General features: G+C 41.3%; 2 protein-coding genes across 6 annotated transcripts in view; both read left to right on the top strand.

The window, feature by feature from the left end:
* Positions 1-365: 365 nt before the first annotated feature.
* The window catches only part of TRAPPC13 (trafficking protein particle complex subunit 13), a 44,521-nt gene continuing 28,385 nt past the window's right edge, over positions 366-16,501 (top strand). For 4 of the 5 annotated variants that reach the window (XM_056112644.1, XM_056112643.1, XM_056112642.1 and 1 more), the window contains exons 1-4: positions 5,503-5,584; positions 12,054-12,122; positions 12,613-12,712; positions 14,823-14,907. In XM_056112644.1, coding sequence (XP_055968619.1) covers positions 5,518-5,584; positions 12,054-12,122; positions 12,613-12,712; positions 14,823-14,907 — 321 coding nt within the window. In that variant the 5' untranslated portion in view covers positions 5,503-5,517. Of the gene's footprint in view, positions 557-5,502; positions 5,585-12,053; positions 12,123-12,612; positions 12,713-14,822; positions 14,908-16,501 lie in introns of those variants that run through there. The other variant, XM_056112645.1, reaches the window with a different exon arrangement.
* On the top strand, positions 4,224-5,274 carry SHLD3 (shieldin complex subunit 3). Its single transcript, XM_056112646.1, has one exon. It carries the CDS (start codon positions 4,341-4,343, stop codon positions 5,094-5,096), a length of 756 nt encoding a protein of 251 aa, XP_055968621.1. The 5' UTR covers positions 4,224-4,340; the 3' UTR covers positions 5,097-5,274.

Here is a 16,501-nt window from a genome sequence, read left to right as displayed (position 1 = left end):
CGCGCCGCACGGCCTCGTACGCGCAAGCGCTTTGCCTGAGCCGCTCTGGAAATTCATGGAGGACGTGGAGGCCTAGTCCCGGAGGGCCGGGAGAGGAATAAAACAGTTTCGGAGACGGGACTCCCGCCGAGTTACCCCGAGTGCGTGGGCGGCCGGACGAGAGGGGGACCACGTGTCCCGGCACCAAACCGGGCCCTGCCTGGGGACTACGACTCCCAGGGTGCGCCTCGCCCGCGCCGCGGTCCCGGCCGGGAAGCCTCGCGCGCTCAACGTCCGGGGGCGGCTTCCGCTGCGCGACGGGGCGTCTAGGAGGCCCGGACGTTCGGTCTCGGGACGGCGAGAGATGGCCTTGGCGGGAGGAGGCCGCTGGGTCCGCGAGGGACGAGAGAGGAGAAGCTGAGGCGCTGACGGGCAGAACTGCTGAGGGAGGTCGAGCGCCTGATCTTCCCGCAGAGCGCGTTTCTGTTTCCCTTCGGACGGGGTCAGGCCGCGCCGGCCTCCGTGGGCGACATGGAGGTGAACCCCCCTAAACAGGAGCACCTGCTGGCCCTGAAAGGTAAGTCGTAGCGGTCGGCTTGTTCCGTGGTTTGGGGTTTCTCCTGCCGGCGCTAGTTCTTGAGCCCGTCGCCACACACCCCTGTCCCTGGAACGTCCCTCTGGAGCACTGTCGCCTGGCCCGCTCCTTCCCGGTCCGGGCGCCGAGGGGGCGGAGTCCTGCGGCTTCTCCTCTGCTCTGCAGATCTGAGGAGAAGAGCTCGCCGGCAGATCTCTTGACTCGGACGACTCCTGCTCCTGCGACCACCAGATCGCTTTTTGGCGGCAGCGGCCGGCGTCGCCGTACTCTGTTCTCAGGGGGCACTGTGCGCCGAGATGATTGACCGAGGGCGTCTCGGAGGGTTTCTTGTGGCAGTTTCCCCTCGGCCGTCGTTTCAGGCAGCACTGGTGAGGTCGCCAGGCTTCGGCTTCAGCTGTGCAAGCGGCTTGTCGTTGCACACCGGTGCCAGGGACCTCGAAACCCGTAGTGCCATAATACTGAGCTGGGTTTGCTGAATTGACTCGCTTGCCTCAACGGTATTGAAACATGGCCAGGACGTCTTCAGGCGAGAATTGTCGAGCCGCAGCAATTCTTGTGTCGGGCTGATGATTCTGTTAAATTATTGCCTGGGGAAAAAGCAGCAGGGTAGAATTTTTCTGGAGCTCCTCTTTTTTAAAAACTTCTGTTTGAGGTGTTTTCAGTTTCATTTCATCTGTTTTCTGCGGCTGCAGATGCTTCTTTTGTATCTCTCGGACGCTCCGCTCGGGTCCCCAGGTCCTTCTTAGATGGAGCTGAGAAAGTGTGTAGCAGTCTTTAGAGTTCCATTTAATCGCGCCTACCTTGTGACGTCCATCGTGAGGGACCTTTATCCCCTACGCCTGATGTCGGCATCTCGCGTTCCATGTAGCGTAGCACCATCCCATCATATCCTGACACCCAGGGTTAACAGGATTGTCTCTGATAAACAGCATCAAGTAATGCAGTCACAGGCCCAGGATGCTCCCCCAGCCTGAGCAAGTGGGCTTGGCGGAAATGAGTTATCGAAGGAGGAAAAGAAGAAAAGGGGGCCTGGAGCGATAGCACAGCGGGTAGGGCGTTTGCCTTGCAGCGGCTGACCAAGGTTCGATTCCCAGCTCCCATATGGTCCCCTGAGTGCAGAGCCAGGAGTAACTCCTGAGTGCAGAGCCAGGAGTGACCCCTGTGCATTGCCGGCTGTGACCCAAAAAGGAAAAAAGAAAAACAAGCAAAAAAAAGAGAAAAGTGACTGTGTATCTCTCAATCTCATATGTACAAAGGATTTAAGAACTTCCAAGAACATAAAGCTAGGACCAGGCAGGCAGTATTTCCCTTCCTGCCTTTGTCTTTCCAAGACTGTTGCCTCCTAGTGAACAAAACAGTCATTTCAGGGATGGTTCTATTACTGGAAGCTTTAATGGGGATTTGGAAGAGTCCCCTTCCTTTGGGATAGCTGCTTCTTGTGATTTCATATAAATTAAAAACAATTAGACACAGTTAAATTCCAGTGATGTGGAAGCTAGTAGCTATTGGAGATTTCAAAACATTTCAAAATACCTAGGAGAGTGTTTTTAGGATAAAAGGACGATGCTTTGAAAATGCTGGGAATTTCAGCTACTTAAAGCTCTGATACTACAGCAAGGGGAATGTTTGCCTTGCATTAGCCATCCCAGGTTTGATTCCTGGCATCCCATATGGTTCCCTGAACACCACCAGGAGTAACTCTTGAGTGCAGAGCCAGGAATAACCCCTGAGCATCGACAGATATGATTAAAGAGAAAAAGAAAAGAAAAAAAAGGCCCTATTCTCCATTATCCAAGCTGATTGTGAACTTTCACAAATTTTCATTTTCATGATGTTGGGTGAATATATGACTTCCTTTTTCTATGTATAAACCCGTAAAGAACCCTGAGTACATAAGTGTCCTTGGAGTAAAACCATGAATGATTTCAGACAGTAATAGACAATAATGAAGGAATATTAAGGGCCCCATCTCATAGTATCAAGTACTAGAAGAAGCAAGGAAAAAAATACAAACACATTATTAATCTTGAAAGAATATGCTTTTCTTTATATCCACACTAAAATTACAGATTTTAAGGGGCCATTAATTTAAGAGTAGGAAAATCTCTTAGTTGACATTAGCAATAGGTGAAAAGAGATTGATGGTGCAGGAGCAATAGTACAAAGGGTAGGGCACTTGCCTTGCATGCAGCTGACATGGGGTTCAGTCCCCTGAAACCCATATGATTCGTCAAGAACTGCCAGGAGTAATCCCTGAGGGCAGAGCCAGGAGTCAGCCCTGAGCACTGCTGAACGTGGCTCTCCCTCTCACCACCCTGCCAAAATAATAATAATAATGAGATTATTTATTTGTTCTTACTCTTCGGAATCCTTGGTCAGATTAATACAGTGATAGCATTACAGAATTTCCCACTCACTATTTTAGCCTACAAAAGGAAGATCATTCATGGAATAATTCTGCAATGACTTTTGGGGAGAAGGGAGTCGATCTCATTTTTGCCCCCAACAGTAGATGAGCTTACAAAAGAACCTGCACTGATTGTTCTTTGGAGCTGTAGGCTTGTGAGGAAAATAAAGTTAAAGATCTTGGAAAGCTCTTTTCTTGAGTCCTGTGTATTAAAACTGAATATCAGTGATTTAATTTGGAGCATCTTGGTGACTTGTCATTTAAGAGAAAGAAAAGGTTGGAACCCTGTTACTAAGTTCCTGTTACTCCTTTAAGCAGTTACCCCCAGTTGTTCAGATGTCATTAGTCATAAAACCACTTTCAAGGCTTATTAAAATGTGAAGAAACTATATTTATGACTTTAGTGCTTACTACCGGAATAGAATTGTTATTCTGCCTACCAATTTGATAGAATTGTCATTTTAAAATTTTATTTAATTTTGCATTTTGAGTCATACCCAGGTATGCTCAGGGCTTACTCCTGGCTCTATGCTCAGGGATCAGTACTGGCAGACTTGAGGAACCATATGTGGTGCTGGGAATCAAAACATGGGTGGACTACATGCAAGGAAAGTACCCTTTTCATTGTACTATCTCTCTGGCCCAAAATTTTTGTGAGTTTACATTCCAAAATGTAAAGTGATCTATTTTCTTTCAGATTAAAAATTGCAGTAATTTTCAATTTTTAAGTGTAAATATATTTCTGTTATTATGAATTTAGTATTTTAAGAATGCTAGCTTACTGTTGTCCATGTTAAGATTATTGCTTAGTATGTTAATATCAATACTTTTAAATCCTTTACATCTGTTGGGTTAAACATGAAAACTGCTAACATTTTTATATTAAACATAATAGCTTTTTCCTGTCAGAGGCCATGTGAATATTTATACTGGTTGGTGTTAGGCTGTACCGTATTGACAGATGGGCTGTGGGCAGCCACTGACAACAGAGCCCCATAATTTCATGGGTCTTATGCAGTTGGTGAGCTGGACCTTCCCCACCTTTGTTTAAAGGCATCTAATTTAGATAACTTATTTTGATACGAGAAAGGATTTCCAATTTTGTGGATCACATTCACATTTATCATTAGTGCTTTGGTAAAATACCTACTGGAACTGTGTTTTGTTTTTCCTTACCTACCTGCCTGTTTGTATGTAGGCTTTGCCTTCCATATCTTATTTTTTGCAATACTTCTACTTCAGGTCCTGGTCCCCTCTGCTTTGGAGAGACAGTCTGTAATTATAAATTACATTCTAGCTATGAGGAAGAGACAGCTAAGAAATTTTTCTCTTCATAAAAACTAACTGGATCACTGCAAAATGACTGCAGAAGTAATATTACATTATCGGCCATATGAGAGTGATCCCACACAACTGCCCAAAATTATAGAGAAAGCAATTCAGGACTTTCCTACTCGTCAACCATCAAGATTTATTCCTTGGTTTCCGCATGATGGGTCCAAACTTCCACTCAAACCTGAAAGATCACCACCTGTGATTTCTGAAGAGTCAGTTGAAGATGTGAAACACTACTTAACCATGTCAGAGCATGGTATTAAGCCACATAGTTATGACTGTACTATAGATCTATTGGAGTTTCAGCCTGTTTTGAAAAAAAGGAAGCACTTAATTCGGTCACACACACTGAATGAGCAGACTAATTCCGGAAATCTGGAAAAACAATCAGAAAAAGGAATACGACTGAAGGCAAGATCTTGGAGTGTTTCACTTCCCCGAAGCACTGGTACAGAAAATGCATTTCCTTTGTCTAAAAAATTGCAAGACAGTTTAAGGACACTGAATTTGCACTCCCTTCATAGAGCAAGATGGACAATAGAGCACACTGTATGTGATAACCAGACTCTGGAAGAAGTTTGGGCAAAACTTAATCGAATTATCAGGCATAATGAACTTCCATCTTGTAATGCTACAATTCAGAGACATGTAGACCAAATATGGGTGTTCTGTGATGTTATGTACTGTGAATATGTGGGAAATCTTCTTAAAGAAAGATTAGCTCTTAATGGGAAAATACATTTATTTGTGCACAGATATGGTGCCATTTTTAGTATGTGATGAATTCCACTGACTGAAAAAATTTTGGATGAATGATGAATTGAAATAGTAGAGGAATAAATTTTTTAATGACAATGCTTTATCTCTGCCTTCACTAATAAACCTATTTGTTCTTAACATGATGAAAAATAATTACGATAGCATATGTGCACTTTAAATCCCAGAAATAAAGGTGAATTCCTGGACTTATTGATTAAAATAGGAGCTCTTTGGTTCTGTTTTTAGCAGCTTTCTTTTAAAATAATAATGAGCAATTATTGGAGGTAAAATGTTCTTTTTTTTTTTTAATAATAATCAGATAGTCCTGTGAGTTACAGTGAATAGTATGAATTTTGGAAAATTTTCACAATTTAATTTTATTTGTAAACCTAATATATTTTTTCTCTGCTCACCTAGAGTGTAATGACTTTAAATAAAATTTATGGACCAAATAAATGTAGTTAAATTGGGAGACCAGCCCAGAATTCTGCTTATGTTTCAAAAATTTGGTAAGAGAAAATATTTTTGGGTTGTAGAATGTGTTGTTTTGAAAAGGAGGTTTAAAAAAACCTGTAATTTGGTTAAGACTACAGTGTATCTTGAAGGGAATATATGGAATATAGATGAGAAATCAAGTGACTTGTTAGGCCATTCAGTGTTAAAGATGTTAATTCAGGATATTAGATGACTGACTTTCTTTTTTTTTTTGTATTTAAAAAATCTTTTTTTTTTTTATTGAATCACTGTGAGATACAGTTAGAAAGCTTTCATGTTTGAGTTTCAGTTCTGCAATGATCGAACACCCATTCCTCCACCAGTGCACATTTTCTACCACCAATGTCCCCAGTATCCTTACCTACCTCCCCCATCCCATCCCTCCCCTTGCCTTTGTGGCAGACAGTTTACCCCATATTCTCTACTTTTGGACATTATGATTTGCAATGCAGATACTGAGAGGCTATCGTGTTTGGTTCTTTATCTACTTTCAGCACTCACCTCCCATGCTTAGTTATCCCTCCAACCATCATTGATTTAGTGATCCCTTCTCTATTCCAGCTGCCTTCTCCCCCTGCTCATGAGGCAGGCTACCAACCATGTCACAATATTCTTGGCCCTGTCTCTACTGTCCTTGGGTGTCAGTCTCATATTATGTTATTTTATAGTCCACAAATGAGTGCAGAGATGACTGACTCTTGAAGTCATTTTGGGTTTCTCACGAGCAAAGTGTTTTCGATTTAGCATATATATCACCTCATGAAAATACTCGGTGATTTTAGAAAAATAATTAAAAGTATGTTAACTTATATTTATTTGACAAATGTGAGTGGCTCCTATGAACTAGATGTTAGGGTATATTAGAGGAGTGTACATGAAGTTACTGCCATTTCATAGTTCTTACCAGTCCTCAGAAAAACTGCTAAGACTGCACTTAATGGGAAGGCTGAGACATGGCGGCTTTTTGGCACAGTGCTTTGCTTTGGGTTCTTTATAGCCGAATGTGGCTGAGGAGTCTACTGATTCATGACTAAAAAAATCATCTTTTCCAGTTAGATTTAGACTATCCCAACATTACGTTATTAATGACTTCCATTACTTTTTTTTTTCAACTGTTTCATGCAACTTTTGTCTAGAAAGTCATCGTAATTTGCATGAATGCTTCTAAAAGACTTCAAATGAAAAGTTACTGTGGGTAGAGGGAGTTTCCAAGGTAGCTATTTTAGTAATTTCTTCCTCTTTGCATCATTAGGCGTCTTTCTCTTTATTCAAAACTGCTTAAGAAATTTCAAGAATTTCAGTGTTGCCAGTAAGCTCGCAAATCATAAATGGTAGATTTGGTTTTATGCAAACTTACTTACCAGAAGGTTGCTAATCAAGATTAGGGGCTGTATCTGAGGCACGGTGGTTAAGTATAATCCTCAGTGTATGAGACCCTGGGTCTAAGTGATTGTACATGAGACTGAAAATCAAAGGTAAGTCAGGGATCATGGAATCCATATGAGCAGCTTTTAAATCCAAGAATGAAATTTAAAATTAGAACTTCATTGATTATATGTGCTAGATTTAAATTTTTCTAATTTAATTTTATATAAATTTCTACTCCTTAAGAAATAATGAAGGGACTGGGACAATAGCACAGCAGGTAGGGTGTTTCCTTGCACAAGGCAGACACGGATTCGATTCCCAGCATCCCATATGGTCCCCTGAGCACCGCCAGGGGTAATTCCTGAGTGCAGAGCCAGGAGTAACCCCTGTGCCTCGTCAGGTGTGACCCAAAAAGCAAAAAATAAATAAGTAAAAAATAATAAAAGAAATAATGAAAAGGTAATTCAGAACTGGGAAACATTGAATTTTACTGAAAAATGGTGTTATAATCATAAAAGGATTAATTTTTCTTTTATGTAGGCAGTACTTAGGTAATCAAGGTCCAAGAATTTAGAATGCTCCAACAACCATTTTGAGACCTTGTTAAGGTATTTAGAGCCTCAGGAATGATGGTTCTGCCACAAACAAATAAATAGTAGGATTCAGCTGTATTTCTGTGTTTTAGTATTAAGTCTTAGATGTGAAAATAAATTACGGAAAGTGAACCTGTAAAGCCCTATAATAAAACTCATTCAGCATTATATCAGCTTTTAGAGGCAGCAGTACCATATCTTTATTTTTCCCTAACATGCTCTCTGCCTTTAAATGTTTAGTCATATTCCATGTAAAAAGATTTCAAAAGGTACCAGGGATAGATAGTGCTGCAGGTAAAGCATTTGCCTCGCACATGGTTAACCCAGGTTTGATCGTGGGCACCCCATATAGTCCCCTGAGCATCACCAGAAGTGATTGTTGATCACAGAGCCAGGAGTAAGCCCTGAGCACAGCCAGTTGTGACCCCCAAATCAAAAATAAATTAAAATATGCAGCTGTAAAAAAAAAAAATGCAGCTGTTAGAAAAGATGAAGTCATGAAATTTACATATAAGTGGTACTACGTAGAAAGTATCATGATAAGTGAAATGAGTCAGAAAGAGAGGGACAGACATAGATTGCATTCAGCTGGGGAATATAAAGTAACAAAATGGGAGACTAACACCCAAGAATGGCTGAGATAAGTACCAGAAGGTTCACTCCATGGCTTAGAGGCCAGCCGCACATGCTGGGGGAGAAGGCAGCTCAGATAGAGAGGGGAGCACCAAGTAAAGGGTGTTGGGAGGATCCTCCCAGGATGAGAGATGCATTCTGAAAGTAGACGATAGGTCAAACATGATTGCCACTCAATGCCTCTTTTGCAAACCACAGCACCCAAAAGGAGAGAGTGAACAAAAGAGTATGCCCTGCCACAGGGGTGGGGGTGGGGGGGTGGGAGAGATGCTGGGAACATCGGAGGTAGGAAATGAGCACTGGTGGAGGGATTGGTACTCAATCATTGTATAACTGAAACCCAAGCACAAAACTTTGTAAGTCTACAACTGTACCTCATGGTGTTTCACTAATAAAAATTTTAAAAAAATTTAAAAGACCTGAAGATATCACATGCTTTTATTTTAGTTTGTCATATTTTCAAATAATTTAGATGTTTTAAAATTTTCCAAGATGGGTCACTGCGTAGTTACTTACTTTAAATATTTTTTGTATTTAGTTTTGGGGCCATAGCCAGCTTACCCCTGACTCAGGGATCTCTTCTGATGGGGCTGGGGGGACCACGTGGGGTACCAGAGATCAAATCCAGGTCAACTGCGTGCAAGGCAAATACCTTGCCCATTACATTTCAGTCCAGCTCCCATAATTACTCATTTTAAGTTAATCTGCTCAAAATGCCAGAATTCAGCCATGGTTCACAACTTGGATGACTTCAGGGACCAAGCAGCATGTAAAATTTGGTAAGGACTTTGAACCTGAGATACAATCTACTGAACATTGCGGCCGTGGATGGAGGGGGGTGGGGGTGGGGGCCAAGGCTTGGGACACACTCAGCAAGAGCTCAGAGCTTACTCCTGGCTCTGTGTTCAGGAACCATATGGGTGCTGGGATTGAATCTTACATGTAAGGCAAGTAAGTGACTTACCGTTATATTATCTCTCAAGGCCTCTTTTTTTTTTTTTAACATTTTGGAAAGTAAAATATATATGCAAATTGGACTTCAACCAGTTGATTAGTTTGTAACTCTGACTTTTTTTCTTCAATTGGAAATAAAAATATGAAGAAGCAGATTTGTAAGATTCAAATTTTTATTGAATAAATTTGACACGTAACATTGTATAACTTGAATGCATACTCCATGTTACACTGAGAGAGTGGGTGTATAATTTTTGGGTTTGAACCACACTGGGCTGTGTTGCTCCCAGCTTGGTGCTATTCGGTTTCTCCAGGCAATTCTCAGGGAAATATGCAGTGATAGGGATAAAACCCAGACCTCCCCTATCTAAAGCATGCACTATAGGGGCCAGAGAAATAGTAGAGCAGGTAGGGTGCTTGCCTTGCGTGTGTTTAATTCCCAGCACCACATATGGATGTTGTCCCCAGAATCACACTAGGAGTAAGCCCTGAGCACCACTGGGTGTGGCCCAAAACAAAAACAAAGCAGTCACTCCAGCCCCAACCCACAGAGCTGTCTTGGTACTTGACAACCAATCTGAACTTTTTTAAAAATCTATTTGATGGTGGTGGTGGTGTGTGTGTAAGGGGGGTGGGGGGGATGCGGTGAGGCTATACCTGGTGGTGGTCAGGGGTTACTATTGGCTCTGCACTTAGGGTTGATTGGCTCAGGGAACTATATGGGATCCAGGGATCAAACCCTGGTCACCTGTGTGCAAGACAAGTGCTCTACGCATTGTACTATTGCTCTGTCCCTGAGATCTTTCTGCTTTTAATGAAGGACTTATCTTTATCTACCCCCTCCCATATGACCTCTAGAAAAACCATAGAACTTGTGAGTATCGTAATTTATAAGACTGGTAGATAGTGGAGAGTTTGAGTCTATAATAAATAAGTTGGTTGCATATTTGGGTGAACTTATGGTAACTTTTAAAACACTGTTTCAGGATTCCCTGAATGGAATCTTTTTGAGAGTGGAGAGTGCTGGCGCTTGAACCCAGGGCCTTACATATTCAGAGCATGCACCATGCACTCTATCTCTGACTAACAGCCACAGTCTCTTTTTTTTTTTATAATTTTTTTTTTTATTAGTGAAACACCATGAGGTACAGTTGTAGATTTACAATTTTTTGTGCTTGGGTTTGATTATACAATGATCAGATACCCATCCCTCCACCAGTGCCCATTTTCCACCACCATGGATAATATCCCCCCCACCCCCATCCCCCCATCCCCCCCTGCCTCTGTGGCAGGGCAATCCCCTGTGTTCTCTCTCTCCTTTTGGGTGTTGTGCAGCCACAGTCTCTTAATGATACACAAACACACACTCTGTGTGTGTGTGTGTGTGTGTGTGTGTGTGTGTGTGTGTGTGTGTACATATAGATGGCTGTGCGCAAAGCAGTGCTCTGTGTCCTTACTGGTGGAGTTCAAGGGACCAAATGCAATGCCTGGGATCAAACCCAGGTCAGCTGCATGGAAAGCAAGTACCTTATTCTCTGTACTATCTCTCTGATTCCAGTGATACAGTTTTTAAGTATCATAGGTAGTATGTGAGTTGGGTTTTCATTGACATGCCACCTAGTTTACTATGGACTTAAATGTTAATATATGCTATGTCCAGTTCTTCCTGGGTTTTATTTCCCCATTAATTTTCTCAGCTTCCTTTCTAGAAAATGCCTAGACATGTTTCATCATTTTCCAATAACAATTAGCAATTTGGGTTGGAGTTATATAAACTTACAGATTAACTCATATTTTCACTGTCTGCACTGTCCTCCCGTTGTTCATCAGTTTTGCTTGAGCGGGCACCAGTAACGCCTCCATTGTGAGACTTGCTGTTCCTGTTCATGGCATATCGAATATGCCACGGGGAGCTTGCAGGCTCTGCCGTGTGGGCGGGATACTCTTGCTAGCTTCCCGGGCTCTCCGAGAGGGATGGAGAAATCAAACCCGGGTCGGCTGCATGCAAGAAAAACACCCTACCCGCTGTACTATCGCTCCAGCCCAACTGATTTAATTTATTTAATTTTAGTGTTTGGACCACACCTGCTAGTGCCCAGAGCTTATTCCCGGCTCTGCATTCAGGGCTTTACTTCAGGCAGGGCTCAGGGGATCAGATGGGTTGCTGGGGATCAAACCCAAGCCAGCTCCATGCAAGGCAAGGACCCTACCCACTGTACTGTGCCTGTGGCCCTGTATATTTTTTATAATTTTGACACAAAGTTAATATTAAAGAACCACTTGGTATTAACCAGATGTTATAACTGGAGATAGAATTTAGTAAACTCCTTTGGCATGAAATGATTGTTTTCTTTTCAAAATAGCCTATTTAACCTTTTCTCCTTCTAAGGCTAGTATTTGTCAATAATCTCGGGTAACTTTTGGCTCTGTATTTATAATATTTATGTATGTTACTCAGGAGTTTGCTGCTATTTTGAGGGACCCAGGGGTCACATACTCGGTTGCAGGATGAGACACTTAGTTCTGCTGCTTCAGGAGTAGCACCAGGGACCACAAGTGTAGTGCCAGGAATCACGCATGAGACCTCATGCAGGCAAGACAGATGCTCTACCACTAAGCCACACCTTGGGGCCCACTCAGGAGTTCTTATGCCTTGTCTTCCTAACATAAGATTTAAAATTTCTTTGTTTTTCAAGATAGGTAGATTATTGAATTTGCATGTAAATTTTACAGTTCACTAGGTTAAAGATAAAAGTGTGTTCTTTTTCCCATAAAGATCTTTATACTGATTGACATGTGTAATAAGTCATCGGTATATAACTATTAAGAAATTAGAAATTAGAATATATTTATAGTAGTATAAGATTGATGAATACATATACTTGGAATGTTGTCTAATATTGATATTTTTCCTTTTTTGCTTTCTAATTCACAGTGATGCGGTTGACTAAGCCTACTCTATTTACCAATATCCCAGTAACATGTGAAGAGAAAGACTTGCCAGGTATGGCACATATTTCACTCTGTTTGCATCTAAGGAATAGTTGGAATGTGGACTTAACATATTAGAATGAAATAATCCTAGCTGAAGTAAAATTTGTTTTAACTCCTTGCTTCATTCTTTGTTTTTGTACCTGCTTATATAATATGTAAATGATGGATAATTGAGAAAGAGGCCTTCCTCAGAGTAATGATTTAATCTCATACATCCCTTTAATGTACCCTTTAATGTATGTTTTAGTACTCCTTTTACTAAAAATTACTGGGGCTGCTACAATAAATTTTACATATCATATTATATGTTTTCCTTTCTTTTTGAAATTCCTGTGACATGTGAACTTTTTATCTTGCAGTTGTCATATTTAAGATTAGGGGGAAATGTAATGTAATTTTTGTTCTCCCAGATACTTTTTGTGATAAAGCAGAATATACAAGGTATATGCTATCTAATATACAAGGCAGGTATTAGATTATTATATTTTTCTCTTGTATAGGCGATCTCTTTAACCAACTCATGAGAGATGATCCTTCAACTGTAACTGGTGCAGAAATTTTAATGTTGGGAGAAATGTTGACCTTACCACAGAATTTTGGGTAAGACGGATATATTCGTGCTTAGAAATGCAACAATATTTCAAAGCCATTAAAAATCATGTTTTAAAAAAATAACTATGGGATGAAAGAATGCTCACTATAGATGTAAATGATAAGGAAATGTTTCCCCAAAGTTATTTGATTCTGTTTTTATGTTTTATTTAAGAAAATTATCCTTGTACATTGAGTCTTTGAATAACATTTTTTTTTTTGCTTTGTTTTGGGGCCACATTCAGTGGTGCTCAGGAGCCTTACTTGGTTGCTCTCCAGGGACTTTATGCAGTGCAAGCGATTCAAACTAGGGTTGTGACAGCATGCTAAACAAGCAGCCTTTTTTACTGTTTCTCTTGCCCACCGTGTTTTTTTTCCCTTCCTTTCCTTCCCTTTTCCTTTTCTGAAGCTCTGTGATTTACTGTCATGTAGGTGTCATACATACATCATTCCAACACCATACGCTCCCCCAGAGTATATTCCCTAACATCCACCATTGTCTCAGGATCCCCTCTCATCTACCCTTCTCTGCCCTCTCCTTTTAGTAAGCACAGTTCTGTAGACCAGTTCATAGGCCACATTGGTTTGTTTATTTCTCCTTTTATTTATTTTGTTTTTGTTCTTTGACCCACACCTGACTGTGCTCACGCCTTATTCCTGGCTCTGTGCTCAAGGATCATTCCTGGCAGTTCTCTGGGAACCATATGTGTTGTCAGCTATTGAACTGGCAATGCAAGGCAAATGCAGGGCAAGCACCCTTGCTTCGCCCTATGTCTTTGGCCTGTGGTGTTTCTCTTAATGTCATTTTGTTGTAAAGTTGATGAGGGAAAAAAAATTATTTGTTGACATTGACCACATGACCTATTGAAGCCCTGCTTTCTATTAGTTAAATGTTGCCATTTCATGTCTATTTCAACACTATTGAGGATTTACTGTATTTTTAATGCATTGTATTCCTTTTATTGTCATTGGTTTACTCTGTTAGCTTTATTGTCTTTCCATAGCAGCTCTTTTATTCAACTTCATAGTCTGTTCCCAACAGAGATTATTTGTCGGCAAATTAGGACAACCCTAAAACATTTTAGACATTCTTTTGCTCTTAGTTATTCTCTTAATCTATATTATTTAGGTAGAACCCCCCATGATTTGTTGCCTACTGTCTGAACTCCATCAAACATGGTGTGGTAATTATGAAAAATGGGTAGGAAGTGTCTTATGATGTGTTTGAAAAGTGGCCTGGAGCATGACGGCGGTTAGGTAGTGGAGGTTGGCTGCCAGGGCTGGGTCCCTTGGGGCAGGAAGGGCTCTCGTCCGCCCCCTTCTGGGGCTCTCTGAGTGAAAACAGCCTGGCGCAGAGTCAAGGCATTCCCTAATATATGATAAAAAATACTCAGGAGCCAAAGAAATAGTACAATAAGTCAGTCAACTTGCCTTATATGTAGCCAACCTGGTTCACCTTCCTAGCATTGCATATAGTTTCCTGAGCACCCTGAGGAGTGAAGCACCATGAGTACAGCACAAAAAAAAAAAAGAAGAAGAAGAAGAAAGAAAATTACTCTGAGGTCAATAAGTTTTGATTTTCTTCTTAAGATTCAGGACGTAGTTATTTCAAACTGGAAAAGTGTCTCTAACCTCTTTCGATAAAAATTGTAAGATTCTTAGTGTGGCTCTGACTAAGTAACAACTATTGCATTTGGTGCAGTAGTTGAGAAACAAGACATATATTTCATGGTTCATGGTATTTTTGTTTTTCATTTCAGCTTTGGTTTGGGGGCTACCCCTGCTGGTGCTCAGGCAATATTCAGGCAATATTCCCAGGAGTAGTTCTGTTCTGACATATCACTTTCAGCAGTGCTTAGGAGACCACACAGTGTTGGGAATCAAATGGCCTTCTGCTTGCAAAGCATCACTCAATCCATTGCATTAGCTCTCTGGCCCCGAATCGATATTTTGAATTGTGATGAATGGGTAGGCTTGTATGAATGAAGATACTAAAGCAATAGCTTTCCTGGTATCTTTTTAGTAAATTTTTCTCCACAAAGCTTCTCCACAGTGCTCAAATAGATTTGGAATAAGACCTGCATGAATTACTATCTAAAATTCTCTTTTTTCTCCACAGAAACATATTTTTGGGAGAAACTTTTTCCAGTTATATCAGTGTACATAATGATAGCAATCAAGTTGTAAAAGACATACTGGTAAAAGTAAGTGATATGCCTACATAGAATGTATGTTCTTTCAAGTTTTATATTTCTTATGTTTTGAAAATTAAAATGCTCGCTTTATGTCAGTTGGAATTTTTATGTTTGTTTTTGTACCACACTCGGCAGTGCTCAGGTCTTATTTCTGGTTTTGTGCACAGTGGTCACTCCTGGTGGGCTTAGAGGACCATATGGGATGCTGGGGGTTGAACTCAGGTTAGTTGCAAGTAAGGCAAGAACCTCACATGCTGAACTATCGCTCCGGCTCTCAACTGGAATTTTGAATAATCATTAGTAACTAGCATCCACGGCAGAGCCTGGCAAGCTCCCCGTGACGTATTCGATATGCCAGACACAGTAACAACAAAGTCTCCAATGGAGACGTTACTGGGCCCGCTCGAGCAAATCGATGATCAACGGGAGGGCCTTTACCTTTACCTCGAGCAAACTAGCATCAGTTGAACTCCTACTAAAGATTTAAGATATTTTACTAAGAAATATTTTTCATGTCCTTAAAGTTTATAATAAGTTGTTTGAAAAAATGTCCTAACTGGACAAAGGTAAATAGTATTTTTATTTATCTGTATGATTGTCACTGTCACTGTCCTCCCGTTGTTCATCGATTTTTGTTTGAGCGGGCCCAGTAACGTCTCCATTTTTTTGAGACCTGTTGTTACTGTGTTTGGCATATTGAATACGGCACGGGGAGCTTGCCAGGCTTTGCCATACGGGTGAGATACTCTCAGTAGCTTGCCGGGCTCTCCAAGAAGGGCAGAGGACTCGAACCCAGCTCAGCCGGGCTGGCTGCACACGAGGCAAACGCCCTACCACTGTGCTATCGCTCTAGCCCATCTGTATGATTAATGTAATAAAATTTAAGAGAAAAGATCTTGGGATTTTCATTGGTAAGGACTTCTTATAGGAGTAGGAGCACTTTCACTTTCAAAGAGATAGTATGACACCTTACGTAAGGATTGTAGGCATTCCGAGAACAGATGACTGGTCAAAGAAACTTTGGTACGTCTACACAATGGAATACTCTGCAGCAGTTAGAAAGGATGAAGTCATGCAATTTGCAAACAAGTGATTCTACTTGGAAAGTATCATGCTAAGTAAAATGAGTAAGAAAGAGAGGGACAAACATAGAAAGACTGTGCTCGTCTGGGGAATATAAAGTAACAGAATGGGAGATGAACACCGAAGAATAGTTGAGGTAAGTGCCAGGAGGTCTGCTCCATGGCTTGGAAGCCAGCAGCACATGCTGGGAGGAAATGCAGCTCAAATAGAGAAGGGAACACCAAGTAAATGGTGTTTGGAGGACTCACTTGAGATGCAAGATGTGCGCTGAAAGTAGACTATAGACCGAACACAATGGCCACTCAATACCTCTATTGCAAACCACAACACCCTAAAAGAAAGAGAGAGCAAAAGGGAATGCCCTGCCATAGAGGTGGGGCGGGGGGCGGTGAGCGGACTACCAGGTTCATTGGTGGTGGAGAATGGGCACTGATGGGGGGGATGGGATGGGTACTTGATCATTGTATAACTGAAACCCAAACACAAAAATATTTAAGTCTACAACTGTACATCATGGTGT

Source organism: Sorex fumeus, unplaced genomic scaffold (genome assembly GCF_029834395.1).
Source record: "Sorex fumeus unplaced genomic scaffold, SorFum_2.1 ptg000018l, whole genome shotgun sequence".
Lineage (NCBI taxonomy): Eukaryota > Metazoa > Chordata > Mammalia > Eulipotyphla > Soricidae > Sorex > Sorex fumeus.
This window is presented reverse-complemented; position numbering and strand designations above follow the sequence as displayed.